General features: G+C 40.5%; 2 protein-coding genes across 14 annotated transcripts in view; one reads left to right on the forward strand and one right to left on the reverse strand.

The window, feature by feature from the left end:
- The window catches only part of LOC137250164 (succinate--CoA ligase [ADP/GDP-forming] subunit alpha, mitochondrial-like), a 117824-nt gene extending 101464 nt beyond the window's left edge, over window positions 1-16360 (reverse strand). For 2 of the 12 annotated variants that reach the window (XR_010952814.1, XM_067782537.1), the window contains exons 1-3: window positions 7556-7750; window positions 7290-7479; window positions 7005-7217 (exon numbers count right to left, since the gene is read on the reverse strand). Coding sequence is in view for 9 of the 12 variants with exons in the window: in XM_067782537.1 (XP_067638638.1) it covers window positions 7005-7090 (86 nt within the window). In the remaining 3 variants the exon portion in view is untranslated. The other 10 variants (XM_067782541.1, XM_067782539.1, XM_067782538.1 and 7 more) reach the window with 10 other exon arrangements.
- On the forward strand, window positions 10316-17527 carry LOC137250163 (uncharacterized). 2 transcript variants are annotated; one of them, XM_067782535.1, is made up of 6 exons: window positions 10316-10517; window positions 10574-10759; window positions 16382-16444; window positions 16523-16735; window positions 16794-16950; window positions 17018-17527. In XM_067782535.1, the coding sequence occupies exons 2-6, from the start codon at window positions 10712-10714 to the stop codon at window positions 17158-17160; spliced, it is 624 nt and encodes a 207-aa protein (XP_067638636.1). In that variant the 5' UTR covers window positions 10316-10517; window positions 10574-10711; the 3' UTR covers window positions 17161-17527. The 2 variants fall into 2 exon arrangements, with proteins under 2 accessions (XP_067638636.1, XP_067638637.1); XM_067782536.1 differs by lacking the exons at window positions 10316-10517; window positions 10574-10759 and adding an exon at window positions 15676-16255.
- Window positions 17528-19581: the final 2054 nt, after the last annotated feature.

Here is a 19581-nt window from a genome sequence, read left to right on the forward strand (position 1 = left end):
ACTACCGTGACGTTCTCAATTGCGACTTCACATGATACTTCTCCTAGAACCGTGCTGTCTTCTCCAGTGGCTGTACGCAATCTTGCTCCATGCAATGGTGTTATCTTCTTGTTGACTAAATCCGCTCGAATGATGGAATGAGATGCACCCGTATCTACAGTCAGTAAACGTTCCTTTCCATCCACATGTCCTCCGACAGTAAGATTGTTTGACCTTCTTCCAATTTGTGAGATAGAGATTATGGGGCATTCAATTGAGGGAGCCAGCTGTCGCCCCTTGCGGCTGACTCGCTTTAGTTTAACGATTGAGTGGACTTGGAGATTTGCTCATCTCCTTCAGCTCTGCGTTTACGGCCACCCACATTGTTGGAGCTATTGGGACCGGTGCTGCAATGTCGTGCAATATGACCTGGGTTGCCGCACTTGAAACATTTAATAACTCCGGCATTTTGCTGTTGTGATCCCTTCAGTGCTTCCAAAATTGTGTCTACCCATTCTGGCCTTTCTACTTCTACACGATGAGCCTTATATGCTGGTTTACTTAATAGGGAGGCAGTTTCCTGAGTCAATGCATGTGATACCGTTTCAGCAAATGTCAGTTTTGGGTTCGCGTATGTAGCTCGCTTCGTTTCCACGTCTCGTATGCCATTTATAAAACTCTGGATTTTTACCCTCTCGGTGTATTCCACGGGTGCGTCCGCATTTGCGAGATGAGCCAACCTTTCAACATCTGAAGTAAACTCCTGCAATGTCTCATTTGCTTTTTGGTAGCGGTTTTGCAACTCAATTTGGAATATCTGTTTTCTATGCTCGCTTCTATAACGTCGTTCTACAGCAGCCATCAATGCGTCATAACTGTTCCGTTCGTACTCTGGAATAGTCTGTAAGATTTCGGCAGCTGGTCCTTTCAATGCTACGAAGAGCGCGGCAACTTTATCTTCCACATTCCAGTTGTTCACTGCTGCGGTCTTCTCAAACTGTAGTTTAAAGACCTGGAAAGGAACAGAACCGTCAAAGGATGGTGTTTTTACCTTTGGATTACTCGCTGAAACTGCTGGACGATTTAATTGTAACTGCTCCATACGACCCTTCAAATCATCGACTTCTGCCTGAAATTGAGCGATTTTTGCATCCTGCTCTTCCAGCTTTGATGTTACCCTTGCTTCCTGTGCTTCTAACTGTGAAGACATTTGTGCCACCTGTAATGATAAGCGCTCTTCTTGTTCTTCCATCTTTGATGTTATGCGTGTCTCCTGCGATTCCAGTTGGGATGCCATATAGGTCTTCTGTTCTTCAAGTTGTGAAGAAATTTTTGTTTCCTGTGCTTCAATCTTCGATGTTATTCGGTTCTCCTTCAATTCCATATATGTTTGCTGTTCTGCCAGTTGAGATGACACTGTCGATGTTTGAGCAGATATTGCAGCTAAAATCATGTTCAAGTCTGTACTGGTAACCGTCTGCGATGTTTCGTTTTTCTCTTCAATTTTTGTTGTCTCCTCGCTATCAAGATGAAAGACATGCTCTTCCACATCAATTCCTTCTGCTTCCATTGCCTCTCGTAGCCGTGCCTGAAGTTCGAGTTTAATGCCGGTTGTATTCAATCCACGGGTCTCCAACTCCTTCTTTAGTTGCTGGATCTTCAATTCACCGAACTTTGCCATGTCCTTGTTGTCCTTTGGAATTTATTCAACAATTCCTCTTCTGACACCAATTGTAACGAATTTGCTTGTAAATCCTCTTATTTGCAAATCTCTGCTAAGTTCGAATCACTAAACTGTTGAATAAATAACTCCAATTTGTAATAATGCAAAATGGGCTTTATTAAAGTACTTCACAATAACAAACTGTGCAACGAATAGCTTGCTTAATAACCACACTGATTGATAGCTCAATGAAACTCTACTATTCAAAATAACACTGATATTGCTCGCTAGATATCGTCTTAATCAAACTGCTTGACAACTCAAATCAAACTGAATTACTTCTTACTCGCTTGCCCCACTTTTATAGTTTACGCTGCATACTTCTAGGCTCTTCGATTTCCAGAACTTACTAGTTGTTTCGGCTACAAAATCGCCAGCCACAACTACGTGCACAAATTATTGCTCTCTCTTGTGACAACTCAGATAAGATATATGCACGTGTTTGTGCAATGCCGCTCCGCTGCTCGTATACGTACATATGTGTAGACGCAATTATTTATTGGTTTATGTAGATACATAAAGATTGAATTATTGATGTGAATGTTTGTAGTTTGCGCACATAGGCATATAAGTAAATGCATCTGTGTGTGACATCTCTCTGGGCTGCCTTATATATGTGTATACTTGATTTAATTATTAACGTAAATACTGCTTGGCATGGCCTTAGCATCGCCTTAGTGATGGGATAATTTAGTGATGCTAATATCCGTGACAGTATGTTATTATAATCATTGTAAACTTGACCAAGTAGCGCAACTAGCAGCTGATCGCTCAAAATTTGTACGCACACAAAAACATCACTAATGACCATATTACGGAAATCTTAGGGAAATTGAAGTTAAATTTTTAAACAGACATAAAATGTTATAATTTTGGAATATATAGCATCTAGGACACCTTAATTGCAGTAATTGAAAGAAAATGTTTGCTTATACTGAAGTATTTAATTATTTTTTCTAAATTTATCTTTAATATTGATGCAATGATTGATCCAATGCAACTCTGGTTTCCTACTGTTCTTCATTCCACTCCATTCGAGTGCCTATTTTCACGGCCTGCGAGTGCTTTCCACTCTATTCGCAACATAACCTCGAATTAAGCTGCCAAACTATATAGTAAACAATGATTATAATCCCAATTTGTTTATACGTTTGACGTATCAAAAATTTTCTTTCGTATGGTTGCCGATCCGTGATCGTATGCTACGATTCGGGCCCTGGATTATAAGGTGGTTAGCGGTGTCTTTGCGCTTCAACTAGCGTGGAATCTATCATTTAGCCTACTCGATCATTGCAGCGTCTTTCAGGCGGAATGAGGCCGCTGATCACCTGGGGAAGGCTGCTCACGGCTATAACCAAATTTGTATTTACTCTGACAGCCAGGCTGCACTAAAAGCACTTGGATCGGTCACATGTAAATCCAGGAGAGTAAAGAAGTGCCGCAAATCTCTTAACGAGATCGCAAACTTCCCTCAGTCTGGTACGGGTGCTTGGACACTCGAATATACCGGGCAATGAGATGGCTGACGAACTTGCAAGAGGGGGCACATCCGATCCGCTTTCGTTGTCCTGGAAGGAATTGAGCATGCCGCTCGCTACCTGTAAGCTAATTTTGAAAGGGATTTTCCTTGGGGAAGCGGGTGTGAGATGGAGCAAGCTCGTGTGGCCTGAATGGGACGCGAGACGCACAAAAAGTCTCCTTCTTCTTGGTAGGGGGGCATATCTCTGGTGGTTGGACTTATAACCGGCCACATAGCAATCGGGAGGCACGCACAATGGCTGGGTGCTCCCTATAATAATTACTGCAGGAGCTGAAAATACGAAGAGGAGTTAGAAACAGTCAAACATTTTCTGTGCGATTGTCCCGCGCTTTGGCACAAGAGGAAGAAATCTCTGGGATCTCCCTTCTTTGACGATCTTTGTGATCTGGCTAAGTTGGAACCTAAGAAACTCCTGACGTTTGCTGTATCGGCCTGTTGGTTTGAGTAAGGGAGAGATCCACGTGCTATCACAGTGGGAACTTTTTGGGCCTAAGTGCACTGGTGCTCGCAACGGTGACCACTCTAACCTAACCTAACCTCCCTACAAGACAGGTACCCGTTACCTAATCGATTACTTAATCGTCACCAATAACTTGTTCACCAATTATCGTCTTAATGACTTTTACATTGCTGTCGTGAAAAAGGTAAAGCTGGAGACATTGGTGCTTTATTGGTAACCGTATCGGTAACCTTTTAACAGCTGATTCGACCAACCTTATGAGAATCAATGCAATCGATTATTGGTGCCGCTAAAGTCGTAACCGTATCGTAGCCAACCAATTGGGTTTTGGTTTACCGTCGTAACGATAAACAGCTGATTACGTTAGGGATACGGATACAGCGATACGACATACGGCACCAATGACTCCAGCTTAACGCATGCGCTCTCTCAAAATAGTGTACGTGTGACTCGCTTTCCCGCTCTTACCTATTGTGTTTTCGACATTCCTTCTCGCTCGATGTTATTTACATTTTTAAGTTACTTCATTAGGTATGTTTTCGTTATCGCTAACCAAAACATATGCAACAACAACAACACGGGTAACTGGCCTATCGGTTACCCGTACCGGTTACCTTCTGTCAATTCGCTTTTTATATGAATGAAACGCGTCCCTTTTGTTTAAATAATATTTAATTATGAATAAATTATGTATACAATGGTTTTTACAAAGAATTTCCTTAATTTTCTAGTAAACCTTACATATGTGCATATTTATATGTACAAACTACATATGTAAAGACATAAACTCATTCGTAGTCGTGCCCTTTCTGAAACCATTTTGAGTTTCGAAGCTCACACTGATGGTGCTAGATATAATACCGGTTGTAGATATAATACCGGAATATATGCAGCCCCATTTCGTGCTATCAAAGTCGATTTGCAGGTGATGTTGAGCCTTTGAACTTTACCCTTTCCCATAATATGCGTGGTAGGGCCTTATATGTGATACTAAAAAGGCCGAGGGACAGTTGTCGCAGTTTTCTTGTAGTTTGAGCAAATGTACGTTCTTCTTACAGCCACAGCTGGAATATTGCTATGCCCACATCGTCAAATCGAATTACCTAGAATGAAAAAGAAATGAATATCAGTAAGGATAGATAATACGTTTTTAATATAACCGGAAGTGCTTAATAAATACAAGATACTCAAGGGGATTTCAGATAACCAGAATCAGGACCTGTAAAGTAAATTCAAGTGAACCTCCACCATGCCAAGGCATCTTCCGGTAGCGGGGGTACCCGAAGATTATAGCAAGGGATAATTGATAGATGTTGGGGTAATAGGTAGTAAATTAGGCGTGCTACAAAAACAAAAACGAATAAATGCAGATGACTGTTTAATCCATTATGCGAAGTTCTTTGAATGGATGTGCAAATTGAAACGGGCAAAGTACTGCTAAAACTGCTTGGGTGCACAATGTAGTACTGTTGCACTGGGTCCCACGCCACAGGGGAGTACAGGGTAAAGAGCAGGCGGACTCTAGTGTTTAGTTTGTTGCGTCCCTCCCACAAATCATCATCCTCCCAGCAGATCCATGCAGCGGGTCTGCGCCATACTCTCCTCCTCCGGGAAGGCATCGAACCCAATCCGTGTCCTTCTCCTGACCCCGGTCATGAGAAATGGTTTTGCTGCGTTTGCCGGAAAAGAATCTTTTTAGGACGGTCATACTCTTGTCAGTGTGTCACGTGCAAGGATTGGTTGCATCGGACAGGTTGCTCTGGGCTTAATCCCAGAACCCGACGTCCTCGTAACTTTTACAAATATTTTGTGGCTTCTTGTTGTTCACGCCCTCATTACATTATGAGAAAATACGGCACCTGAGAACACAGCCGTATGACGCTGAAAAATACAAGCAGGTCCTGAGTGAACTCCACAAACAGGCGTCGGACCTCTATGCCAGGAATTGCCCGGTGAATCCTGTACTCAAAGAAAAAAACTAGCAGAGTGGGAACGCACTCTCCCTAAGGAAACGGGAGTCACTCTAGCCCAACTTCGATCTGGATACTGTAACAGGTTAAACTCTTACCTATCCAGAATCAACCCCCACATACAAAACATATGTCCTGCTTATAATGTGTCCCCACATGACACCAACCATCTCTTTAGCTGTATTGTGGAATCAACGCCTCTAACACTCCTCTCATTATGGTCCACCCCTGTTGAAACTTTCTGTTTCCTTGGACTCCCGTTAGAGGACATTGATGACAATTTGTGATCTGTCGCAGCTATTGGATGGGGCGAAGCACTGCTACAACAACAGCAGGCGGACAACCCGGAAAGAGAGGCAGGAACTGCATGACCTATCGATCCCGAGCCGTTCCTGTCAGTTGGCTTACAGGGGCATTTATTAGAAGGGGGGGGGGGGGGAGAACACTGGAGCAATACGCCAGGTTTGAGACAATCTAAGTTACTGTTAGGAAGTTATAGCACAAGTCCTTACAGGGCAATAATTGACCTATCGAAAGATAACCGAAGAATCCCAAGAGCTATTCTTACAGGGCATTATAGACTGAGCAGTCGTATGCAGAAAGTGGGCATACTATCGTATAACACAATACGAAGCAATCTCAAAACGTAGGGCTAAGTTTATGGGCTCACCATGGCCAGTGCATTCCCACATTTAATCCCTCAAGCCAAGAACTCTGCTAGGGTTCATCAAAGAAGTCGGCTACGATGAGGTGCTGTGAAGGAGATGTGCAAGTCACTGTGCAATCCTCAATAAATTATCTATCTACGTTCCGGTAACAAGCACCATTGAGGTACTAACCCGACCATCTCCGGACCTATTGATATGACTACATTGAACCTTCTAGGGATTGAATATTAATAATGACCGCAATGCGAAAGTCTGCTAAAATTTACCATTCTCCATGGAATGCTACATATATAACTTCCCACGTTTGGAGTCAGTAATGAAAAGAGCAAAATTTACTAAAATTTTAATTGGTTGTGGGTAAGGTGTTGATGTCCTCTCTTAACGCAATGTAATGGCAACGGCGACGCAGGGAAAATAATAAAAATCCTATAAATCTACTGATCATAATTAATTAATCCCTCCCTTTCTATGCAGTTGTATGCATACATACATATGGGTTTTGTTCTCCAAACGCTATTTAAAGAAATCAATTGGTATTTACATGAACTTCGAACTCTTTGGTATTTGCCTTCTTCAGTTGATTATCAACAAAAGCATGACAAATTATCACTAACAAATTCATACATGTTGTTTATATATTTAATATGGTAGGCAATTTACTTACCCTTTCTGGTGCGATGATCCTGGACAATCGGGCCTGACTAGACGAGATTTATTTTGCTTTAACATAGCGTGCTTAACGCGAACCATATCATGTTAGGGCACAATTTCGATTATGCAACCAATCAAAGAAATGTGGTTGTAATACTGCTATGATAGCAGCAGCAGCTCCCGGTGGCGGCACATAAACAACAGTTGCGTTTTTTGCTTCGGCTACCTATTCAATTTTAATTCACATTATATTATCTACTATTGCAATTTTTAATCAATACAAATGAATATAAATTACCGAAGCAAATACTGGCAAACCAAGATGCGTAGTTCCACCCTTTTTTGGGAAAATACATCCAACCAATTTTGTACCGTATTCCAAAGCATGTTGGTTGTGGAAAGTACCTTGTTTACCGGTAAATCCTTGGCAAATGACACGTGAATCTGCATTTAATTGTAGGTTTCTTGTTGTTTTGGCATATCCTGAGCTGAATCGCACCCCGGCAGAGATGATATATATTAGAATAATATAAAATTTTTTTTATTATTTAAAAATACAAATACGTATGAATGAAAAGCAGAGAGTAAATAATGTTGCTTTGGTTGTAGCGATAAGGACACTCCCCGGGAGCGATTTAGTATGACCACCTGAAACCTTCTAGGCCATCCCGTCGATTCTATACAACTTTCAGATTCTAAAAACGGATCTCTACACGCGTCTTTTGATACCACCTTTGTCAGGTTGTGCACTGTCTTGAAAACGTTACCTTTTTTGGTTTTGGAAATCGAATCTTCCAATTCCAATTGGTGGCAAGAGGACTTGGCTGCATCTAGTTAATGCGCCAGGTTAATTTAGAAGTGCCTAAACAGCTAACATACGTCACACCTAAAAGCCCGTAGCACAAGCACTTTTTTAGTTTTTTAGTTTAATTACCACAATTATAGTTTTTCATCGTTTTAAAATGTTTCCCGGAATAATTAATAAATTGTCGTATTAAAATGACGCTGTCATTTCGATGACAGCAAGAAACGTGGATGTGTTAGTGGAGAGCGAAAAAAGATTTGAATGTGTGGGTGAACTACCCTACAAGACGCGTGAGCAGAACGCTGATGTGTTCACCAACACATTCACACAAAAGTATTGCTATTACTAATACATACAAACTTGGTGTTGTTAATTTTTTTCATGTTTGCCCGAAACTGTGCATACCTGTCCATAAATAACTCAATTTGTGTTCCCTTGCATTATTTTCGGTCAGTTTTGCGAACACGAGGACGATATTTGGAGAATATCAGAACAATGCTATTATTTTCTAAAACGCAAAAGACTTAAAATTATCAGAGCGCGACGGGATTTTTAAATTAATTAATTAATAAAATAAAGGTTAATATAATAAAAAAAAATATGAAAAGAAGGCATTTTGCTAATTGCTTATCGAAAGAGAAAAAGCTCTTTGACGATAACGTTAAAATGTTTAAAGAACTTGAGAAGTCCTCTCAAGATAAAGTGCAAAGTGTTGCTAATTCTTTGGAAAGTGTTGCTAATCCTTTGGAAAGTGAGGCTAATCCTTTGAGTAGTGAGATTTTGCAAAGTCAGTGTTTGCCAGTTGATAGTGTTCGAAGTAATTGTGATGAAAGCGTAGAAGAGTGTTTAGGTGCCCAAAGTTATTATGTAGAAGAGGGTGCAGGTACGGATCTGAACGACTTGCTAAGAAGTTGGGCCATAGATTTTAAAGTTGCTCATAATATTATAGACGGACTTCTTCAGGCACTCCAAAAGGGTGGGATAAAGGATGTACCGTTGTGTGCCAAAACTCTTTTAGACACCTTTCGAGAAAAAGTCAGTGTAGAATCTATGTCAAATGGTGAATTTTTGTACTTTGGTATACAAGACCAACTAGTTTCTAAACAATTTTCATTTTTGGAGGCACAAGAAGAGGTTTTAATTGATGTGGGAGTAGATGGTCTCAAACTTTTTAACAGTTCAAGTCGAGTTTTATGGCCTATTCTTGGGGCACTAGTACATTTTCCTAGTGTTGATCCTTTTGTTAGAGCTAGCTTCTCAGGTTTTAAAAAGCCTGAAAATATTAATGATTTTATGGCTAAGTTCGCTTCAGAGGCAAAATCCCTGCGAGAAAACGGTATTGCTGTCGGTCCCAATAAAGTGTTGTTAAGATTTGATGTGCGTGTGTTCATTTGCGACTCCCCAGCTAGGGCGTTTGTTAGTGGTGTTATGTCATTTAATGCCAAACATGGATGCCCCAGGTGTCATATAGGGGGTGACTGGGATGGGAAAGTATATTTACCCACAACGTCTGGTATACCCAGGACGGATATAAGTATTGAGAAAAGAGATCATGTGTCTCACCACAGTCCTCAATTCAGGCAACAGAAAACCGTTTTAGAAGATGCCGGCTTTAAAATGGTTTCTCAGTTTCCACTAGACTGTATGAATTTGGTAGATTTAGGTGTCGTAAAAAGGTTTTTAAAAAGTTTGAATAGCGATGCAAATATCCGAAAGATAAATGAAAATATTAAATTTATTTCGAATTACTTTCCGTCTGAATTCTGTCGTACTGCGAGAAGTTTAGATGAAGTTAGTCGGTGGAAAGCAACGGAATTCAGACAGTTCCTGCTATACACAGGCATTTTTGTTTTAAAAGACTGCATAAGTAGTGAGTTGTACTTCCTTTTCCTACTACTACATACCGGCATTCGACTTCTTTCAAGTGAAAGGTCGTTTAGGTCTGAGGCTGATGTTGCCCAAGATATATTAGAGCATTTCGTCACGCAGTTCAGTATAATGTTTGGGAAGGAAAGCGTTACTTTCAACATTCATGGTTTATTACACTTGTCAGAATGTGTCAAAGACCTTGGTCCTTTAGATTCCTTTTCTGCTTACAGGTTTGAAAATTTTATGCAATTTTTAAAAAAGATAGTAAGAAAACCAAATCAAATATTGCAACAGCTGTTTTTAAGGTTGAAAGAAAGGCAGGATGTAAGTTCATCGATTCACAAACCTTCCAAGCTATGCTCTTTCGATATTGATTTAAAGAAAGATAAAGACTGTTTTTGTTATAGCAAAAAAGTCTGCCCTATAAAGGTAGTAGAACTTGTAGGGTCAGGAGAATTGGAAATAGTGCAATGTACTGTTTTTCGGAAAACGCAAAATTTTTTCGATGTACCTGTTAGCTCCTCCGATAGATTAGGTATTGTTGTTGCAAGTGAGCCAAGCTTAAATTTGGTTGATTTAAAGAGAGAAGATCTTGATTACAAGTACTTCTGTATCCCTCAGGAAAGCAAATGTTTGCTTATACCCCTTCTTCACCACCTATTCCATGAGTTTTCCAATTAAGCCACTTTTTCCTAACCCTTGTTTCATAAACTTTCAATAAAGTAACACTTTCCACACTTTCGAATAAATAAATCTTAAAAATATAATTAAAACGTATCCTTTAGCTTTTGATTCTAAAGTTTTTGAAGAGTCCAGTTACAAGAAGTGCAGTTATGGAATCTACAAATAATGGTAAGAAAATCTCTTGTACATGATTTGTACATAAGTTAACTTTCAATAATTTTCAGCGAATTCTTTCAATAAAGTGTTTGCAACGAATATACGTTTTAATGAGGCTACATCTGAAGCCGAAGGTGCTGCCATTTCCTCAGCAGAAATGGTAGTCGATCAGGCTGAAGGACTGCTACAAGGAGATCAGGCTGAAGATGTTGGAACCAACCAAATTGAAGTCAACCTGGCAGGACCTAATGGAGGTAAATTTTTTAAATTTTCATTTGGTTGTTTTAAACCCCCCTTCTAGAGTACTACCTTTCGTTTATACACAAATCATTTGCCCACATATAGTTAAAAATCAAATATCCCCATGTTATTTGCAGGTGAAAACAAAAATCGTGATAAACACCACTTAACTTTAAAACTAAAAGCTTAAATGTTGATAGACCATCTATTTGGATGTCCTTAACCATATTTTCACTATACCAAAAGAGAAATTAATTTGTTTCGTCCGTCCCACAAATTGTCATCCTCCCAGCAGCTCCTTGCAGCAGGACTGCTACATATTCTCTTACTCCGGGAAGGTATCGAACCCAATCCGGGTCCGTCTCCTGACCCCGGTCATGAGAAATGGTTTTGCTGCATTTGCCAGAAAAGAATCTTTTTAGGACGGTCATACTCTGTTCAGTGTGTCTCGTGCAAGGGATGGTTGCATCGGACAGGTTGTTCTGGGCTTGATCCCAAAACCCGACGTCCACGTAACTTTTATAAATCTTTTGTGGCTCCTTGCTGCTCACGCCCAAGGGCGTCCCGTAGTCTACGCCTAAGCGTATCCCCACTACCTTCCAGCAGCTTCGCTGCTCAGCAAGCCACAACAAGTACCCGCTGCTGCTCGCGCCTCACGGCGCCAACAACTCAAACAGCTGATACCACTCATGACTACTACCTTCGTAGTAGAGCTGGTAGCAATGCTGAGCATCAGCCCCTGCCCCCGTCTTCTTCTCCCCCCCTCTTTTCTGGCAGCAATCGTGCAGGTCAGGGAAACAGACTCTTAGTCCCTGCCTCCGTTTGCACCGTCTGCCAGCACAGAATATATAGGTTTGCGACATCCGCTCAATGCAGCTCCTGCCTTGGGTGGTGCCACTCTCCTAGATGTTCTGGTCTCCGCGACGGCAACCCCCCGACGGGTTTTATCGCGCCATGTTGCCAGGTCGCAAACCCAAATCATCCGGGTACCCCAATGCTTGCCCAAGGGCGCCCAGTCCCAAGGCCACAACAGCAATTGCGTCCTGGCCTTCCACAACCTAGGCGTAGTCACCCCTCACTTACCCCTAGAGTGGCGGCGTCACCCCTCATGCACTTCAGAATTCTGCAGTTCAACTGTAATGGACTAACTGGGAAGATTACGGAGATAGTCGATTTCATGAAGCGGCACAACATCCGCATTGCTGCGCTTCAAGAGACTAAACTCACAGCAAGATCTGCATTGCAGACCTGCTCTGGTTATAATGTCCACAGGAAAGACCGCGAGAGCGGAAATGGAGGCGGCCTCGCGTTTATTATACACCACTCTGTGCAATATCATATATTTGATCCTGGCATCGACCGCAGTGACAATGTCTTAGAACGTCAAGGCCTATCTGTCCGGTCAGGCGATGCAAATCTAGAAATCATCAACATCTACATCCCTCCTGTCACCTGTTGCCCCAGTGGATACCGCCCTAATATCGAGGCCTTACTCACTGGCAACAATCGCATTATCTTAGGCGATTTCAATGCCCATCACGACCTATGGCATTCAAACTTGCGGGCGGACAGTAGGGGTGAGATGTTGGCGGATCAAATAGACGAAACGACGTTCTGCACAATAAACGGAGACGCCCCCACACGTATGGTAGGAAGCTGTCATAGCTCGCCAGATATCTCAATCGTGAGCGCAGAACTCGTAAACTGCGTCAACTGGCAGCCGATGGTAACATTGGCATCCGACCACCTGCCCATACTTATTTCGTTCGAGCGTACTGCCGACTTCATCGTGACCGAAAAACGCACTTTCATAAACTTCAAAAAAGGAAAGTGGGAAGAATATAAATCTGCAACAGACAGCAGCTTTGCTGCCCTCCCTATCCCGACTGATGCCCGCCAAGGGGAGCGTGCCTTCCGTAAGGTCATTGAATCCGCCTCGGCACATTTCATTCCCGCCGGGAGAATTCCCGAAATCCGGCCCCACTTCCCGGCGGAGGCCGCGAGCTTAGCGAGGGAACGCGACCTTATAAGACAGCTTGATCCAGGCGACCCCCAAATAAGGGATATAAACCAACGCATCAGATTGCTTGTGGACGAACACAAGCGGGCGAAATGGGAAGAGCACCTAAGAGGTTGTAACCTCTCTACCGGTGTAGGTAAACTTTGGTCCACCGTAAAGTCCCTATCGAATCCGACTAAGCAAAAAGACAAAGTTTCCATCGCCTTTGGCGATAAGGTGCTGTCGGATGCGAAAAAATGCGCGAGCGCTTTCTGCCGACAATATATAATGCATCCTACGGTCGACAAAGATAGACGGAGAGCCAATAGACACGCACATAAACACAAACTCAGCGCGTCACCAATTACCATCACCGCTAGAGAGGTTGAGGACGCCATTGGTCGCGCTAAACCATCCAAAGCAGTGGGCCCAGACGGCATAGCCATGCCGATGCTTAAAAACCTAGGGAGAGAGGGTTTCAAATACTTAGCGCATGTCTTCAACCTGTCTCTTTCCACCTTTGTCATACCCGAGAAATGGAAAATGGCCAAGGTGGTCCCGCTACTAAAGCCTGGGAAACCAGCTAACGTAGGTGAGTCATATCGTCCGATATCTCTCCTATCGCCAGTGGCAAAGACGCTTGAAGCCATTTTGCTCCCTTATTTCCAAGCACATTTGCAGCTAGCCCCTCATCAGCATGGCTTCAGAAAACTCCATAGCACTACCTCCGCGCTAAATGTCATTAGCACCCAGATAAATTGCGGTTTGAATCAATATCCCCACCATAGAACAGTATTCGTAGCGTTAGACCTATCAAAAGCTTTTGATACGGTCAACCATGGCTCGTTACTGCAAGACCTGGAAGGGTCCACCCTTCCCCCATGTCTTAAAAGGTGGACCGCAAATTATCTGGGTGGTCGGCAGGCATCGGTGCAATTCAGAAACGAAACATCAAAACAAAGGAGAATTAAACAAGGGGTGCCACAGGGTGGTGTCCTATCCCCGCTTTTGTTTAATTTCTACATATCTAAGCTACCTTCACCACCGGAAGGAGTCACAATCGTTTCCTACGCCGATGACTGCACAATAATGGCCACAGGCCCAGGCCCAAAGATCGATGAGCTATGCAATAAAATAAACGGCTATCTCCCTGATCTCTCCAGTTTTTTCGCCTCGCGAAACCTGGCATTGTCACCGACTAAATCTTCCGCGACCTTATTTACAACATGGACGCCCCAAATGTCGACCATATTGAACATCCACGTCGATGGCACTACGCTACCGACTGTCCTACACCCCAAAATCTTGGGTGTGACGTTTGATCAGGATCTACATTTTGGTGCGCACGCAACCGCAATTGTTCCAAGAATTCAGAGCCGTAATAAAATCCTCAAATCCCTTGCTGGCAGTACCTGGGGAAAAGATAAAGAAACGCTCTTGACCACATACAAAGCAATTAGCCAGCCGATTACGTGCTACGCGTCACCCATATGGTCGCCAAGCCTAAAAACCACCCACTGGAAGAAACTACAGGCCTGCCAAAATACTGCTCTCAGAATCGCCACGGGCTGTCTTCTTATGTCCCCAGAACACCATCTGCATAATGAGGCGAGAATACTCCCCATCAGGGAGAGAAATGAGATGCTGACTAAACAGTTTCTGTTGAATACCCAGAAACCTGGGCATCCCAACAGACATCTGATTGACGAACCAGCACCGCCTAGGGGCCTAAGGAGTCATCTCCGTAAGCATTTTGAGGAAATACGGCACCTGAGAACCCAGCCGTATGAAGCGGAAAAACACAAGCAGGTCCTTGGTGAACTCCATAGACAGGCGTCGGACCTTTATGTCGGGAATTGCCCGGTGAATCCAGTACTTGAAGAAAAATATCCAGAACTCGCAGAAGAGGAACGCATACTCCCCAGGGAAACGCGTGTCACTCTTGCTCAACTTCGTTCTGGATACTGTAACAGGTTAAACTCTTACCTATCCAGAATCAACCCCGACATACAAAATGTATGCCCTGCTTGCAATGTGTCCCCACATGACACCAACCATCTCTTTAATTGTAATGTGGAACCAACGCCTCTAACACCCCTTTCCTTATGGTCCTCCCCTGTTGAAACGGCAAGTTTCCTTGGACTCCCGTTAGAGGATATTGATGACAATTTGTGATCGGTCGCGCCTATTGGGTGGGGCGAGCATTGCTACAACAACAACAACAGAAAGATTTATATTTATTCAGTCCGCCCTAATACATTTGCACATCGATTGCTGCCCTATCGCAGAATGGGATTGCACACCGACCTATTTCAGACTTATTTTTAGAAAACAGATAATCCAGATGTAATATTTCTATATTTTTCCATTGTCCAAGCAAAGAAATGATTGCCAAGATGAAAGCTCCATGTAATGTCATGACAGAAGTTACATTTACAAGTATAGATGCCCCCTTTAATACAAAGACGGGTATAATATCCAGGTGTAACATCACAATTAAATTTAATAGCGCAGGATTGAATAAAGGGCCCTCTGGTTTAGCAAAAGAAGGTAAAAGTTTAGTTGAGGGGTCGACTGCTAATACTATACTATGGATTCGACCCCCGGTTTCGGAGGTACCCGCGGGTCTGATCATAGTATTTTTGCGCAGAACACTTCTGCATTGGCGGCCTTCGGCCGCGCTTTTAAAAAATTACCCTGAATGGGTCCAATACCGGTTTGGAGACCAAAACTGTATCCGCGCAAAACACTTTTACCCAGTTTTTCTTGTGGGTACACCAAAATCATCAAAACAACAACCACATGAAAATTTTCAATTTTGTTTGCAAATATCTCCGAAACGAAATAAAATTTTGAATTTCCGCTTTCGGATTCGTTATCCTGGGTCCAAAGTGCGTCTTTTGACACCTCTCCTGATAGTTTTGGACGAGTTTTAGCAGTTGTGAGCTAAAGTAAAGAATTACCCCCCATGCTAACAATTCACTGCACAATTTATTTATTTTGCATTATAACAAAAGTGGTTCTCTTTTTTTTGGCTTGAGAACTGTCTCACATCCAGTTTGATATGGGTTAGAGTTATTTAATTACTCTATACACCAGGTTAATCACTAGTAAAGTTTTATTTATTCCTAAATGTCTCTTATTAAAGTTGCACGAATATTTTAGCCAAAGGTAGATATGTGCAACAAAATTAGCTTGATCAGCTGACTTCTATCGTTTTCAATGCCCAATAAGGAAGCTATCGGTTAGATAGCTGGGTTGCATATTAAATATTGGGGCATATTCATAGACGGAATTTAGTTGGTACTTAAAGTCAGTTGAAGCTTTTTTGAGATAGCCAATAGAATATTATGTCAAAAAGCTGTAACTAACTTTTAATTCTTAACTAAGTTTTGACTATGAATACGCCCCATTGTTTTGTATAAGATATTAAACGTATGTTATTCTTTTTATAGATGTGCTGAGAGTTTTGATGGAGATTATTTATAATATGGATCAAATTGAACAGAATGTAAGAAGTAGGGTAATAGGAGACGGAGGAAAAATAGCATTAAAATTCACAATGATATTGTATTTAACTAGATATTTGTATTTTACAATATTCATGCAAAGTACTTTTTGTATTCTTTAAACTTAGCAACGTACACTCAGCTATAATCAAAGCGTACTAATGAAAATGGTGGAGGAAATAAAGCAAGATGTAAGTATTGTTTTTCCGATTTTCAACTCGTTTCTTGTTAATATTTATACTTTAACAATAAACCTTCGTTTTAAACAGGCGGTACCGAAGAGTGAAGTTTTGGCGCAACAGCCCTTAATGCGAGAGTGCAAGGTGACGCTGAAGAAGGTGGAAAGCTCTGTGTGCAAAATTACTGGGGAAGTCAGAGACAAGTACATGGATGAAGTTGCCAGCGCATTGCCTCTCCAGAATGTATTAGAGGTTCTAAGGGTGGAAGAAAGATTGAAGGTAGAGGAGTATGCAGTAGCAATGGTAATTTGACCCAAAAAGTTATCTTTTACCATAATTTAATTTCGCTTTCATACTTTAGAAGGCTCATATGTTCAAAATTAAGGGCATTTCAGAGGACATACCCCGAGTAGTAAAAGAAATTTTTAGTGACACGTGGATGGAAGAGTACAACTGGGCGGGAGCAGCTGGAAAGAAAAGTCTCCAAAAGCTTTCCTTGTTCGAGACATTTCTTAGCGGTAAGATGTTATAAAGACAGATGTATTATAAATTGTATTCCTATATTGATTTTTGGTACGTTTTTAGATGTATTCATACACCAAGGACATGCATCGTATGAAAAAGGAATGAGAAAGGCGGTTGAACTCAGCCACTACAGGATGGCACAAAGGAAATTCGGCAAAAAGCAAAAATTAGTTACTGCACAGACAAGCCCACCAGCGCAATGAATTGTTTCCTCTTTTCTTTTGCATTTAAGTTGTAGCTTTTGAATTTTCGGTTTTTTATGTTTTTGAATTTTTTTAGTTTGCGGAATATATTTAAGTTAATTAGTTACGGTTTTTAAGTTAGGCTAATGTAATATACTAACGAAGTTTTTAAGTTTTCGTAATATTTTTAAGTTAGTCAGTTACTTTTTTTAAGTTAGAATAATGTGATGTTTAAATGAAGTTTTTTAAGTTTTCGAAATATTTTTTAATTTAGTCCCAATGTTTAATTGAATTTTTTATATAGCTTTTATCATAACTACCTGAGACAAAAAGGACAAATAACTAATAAATAAAAGCCTTTTTGACAAAACATGTTGTGAACAAAATTTAAAGAAATGAAATTTTTATTAATAATGAACACATAAAGAAAAACAATCTGATATAAAAATGCAATTTATGTTTTTTTTTAAGAAATTACATTTTTATGAATACTGAATCCATAAAAAAAGTAATGATATACACATTTAAATAAGTAAAAGTTATAATAAATAATGCAACATATATATTTTTTATAGCTTTTTATCATAAGTACCTGAGAATGAAAAGACAAACAATTATTAGCTTTTTAAAGAAATGAAATTTTAATGAATACATAAAGAAAAGCAATGTGATATATACGTAAATAGGTAAAGTTAGAATAAATAATGTAAATATACTTTATTTCAAGAAACGAAATTTTAATGAACAATGAAAACATTAAAAAAAGTAATCAGATATACAAGTAAATAAGTAAAACTAAGTGAGAATAAATAATGTTATATATATATTGAATTGGACGTTTTGAGATCTTTTTATAGTCTTTTATCATAAGTACTATATAAAAGTGCACATATATTGAATAATAAACGAATTTTTATATACATCTGTATATGTTTTATTTATTATGATGCATCCTCTGTGATTGATTTGCACATCCGGTTTGATGGATCCGCCGTGACTAATGTTTACATCATGTTTGATAGTTCCGCCCTGACTAATGTTTACATCAGGCATGATGCCTCCGCCCTGACAATTGTTTACATCCGGCATGATGCATCCGCTCTGACGAATGTTTACAACCGGCATGATGCCTCCGCTCTGACAAATGTTTACATCCGGCATGATGCCTCCGCCATGACAAATGTTTACATCCGGCATGATGCCTCCGCCATGACAAATGTTTACATCATGTCTGAAGTCACACGTATACAGCCAAACCCATCAGGTTTGTCATACTGCTAGAGCAAACCTGATGGGATATTCGTACTGCGCCCTGATGTGACTTTCCTACAGCACTTCCTGACAGATGATCAATCATCTGATTGTCAGCTGTCTAGTAGGGAATGCTGATCCTGCGATGACGTAAACATTGATACTTAAATTTATGTATGTTCCTTTGATCGCTCACGCATGTCCGCATGTTCCCAACAACAGCCTATAATCATGAAAAAGGACTCAAACTGGGAAAGCTTCGGACACCTGGTACAGAACAAAAGAACATACAGCAGATACCATTATGCATGTGAGACAGATACATAATTCTCAACGGAATTTTATGTATGCGAGAACAGTTTATCCGATTTAATCATGTTGTCACTACCCAGCAAAAATGTGCCCGTAAATTGACTAGGAAAATGACTAACAGCTGTGTCGATGGAACACGTAAATCGCTAAGTAGCATTTTTACAGGGCAGCAGTAACATTTGTGACCAGTCCATTCCGTCGTACCTATTTATGTGATTGTCCATACTGCTCACACATATACGGTTTTAGGTTATCGAAAAGTAAACAAACTATAGTGCTGTACTGTTCTTACATTCACGTTCTGGCAATCATTTTTTGAGTTATATACCTGTAACTTTACGAGTATTTTTACGTTAATATGACCGTCTTTTTACTAGTGTTATGACCGTTTTTTTACTTGGATTATACTGCTATATAAATAAAATATTTCTTTAATTCAAATCTATTAACATTTCTTTTATTAAACATTTTTACAATATATTACATTATTTATAATAGTTGTAAATTATTAACTATAAGTCTTAAGGAATAGTTTTTCAGTCTTGTTGGTGACCCATAAATACAAATTTTATTGTATGCGATTGTATGCAAACAAAGTTAAGGGAAACTTAAATAAATTAATTTATGATATAGAAAACAAAAGAGAAGAACTAATAAAACTATTGGTTGCAGTAAACCATCAAATCGCGAGTAGGCAATTCACAATTTGAGTAAGTTGACTTGTAATTCGCCAATTTTAATCCTATACCTTTTTTATTTTAGTTCAGAAAGCTGCAATTGAGGTTCGAAAGTTACAATTTAAGTTCAAAAATTTCAATTCAAGTTCAGAAAATTTAAATTCAAGCTCAAAATTTCTATTTGTAGTTCAGAAAATTAAAA

This window comes from Eurosta solidaginis, chromosome 4, assembly GCF_040869045.1.
Source record: "Eurosta solidaginis isolate ZX-2024a chromosome 4, ASM4086904v1, whole genome shotgun sequence".
In the NCBI taxonomy this organism is placed as follows: domain Eukaryota; kingdom Metazoa; phylum Arthropoda; class Insecta; order Diptera; family Tephritidae; genus Eurosta; species Eurosta solidaginis.

Bases quoted from the DNA above. Each gene is read 5' to 3' on its own strand.
- LOC137250163 (XM_067782535.1), top strand. From the start codon at position 10,712: ATGTTGGAACCAACCAAATTGAAGTCAACCTGGCAGGACCTAATGGAG. The intron at 10,760-16,381 runs GTAAATTTTTTA...CTTTAAACTTAG, and splicing joins CCTGGCAGGACCTAATGGAG to CAACGTACACTCAGCTATAA. The intron at 16,951-17,017 runs GTAAGATGTTAT...GTACGTTTTTAG, and splicing joins GTTCGAGACATTTCTTAGCG to ATGTATTCATACACCAAGGA.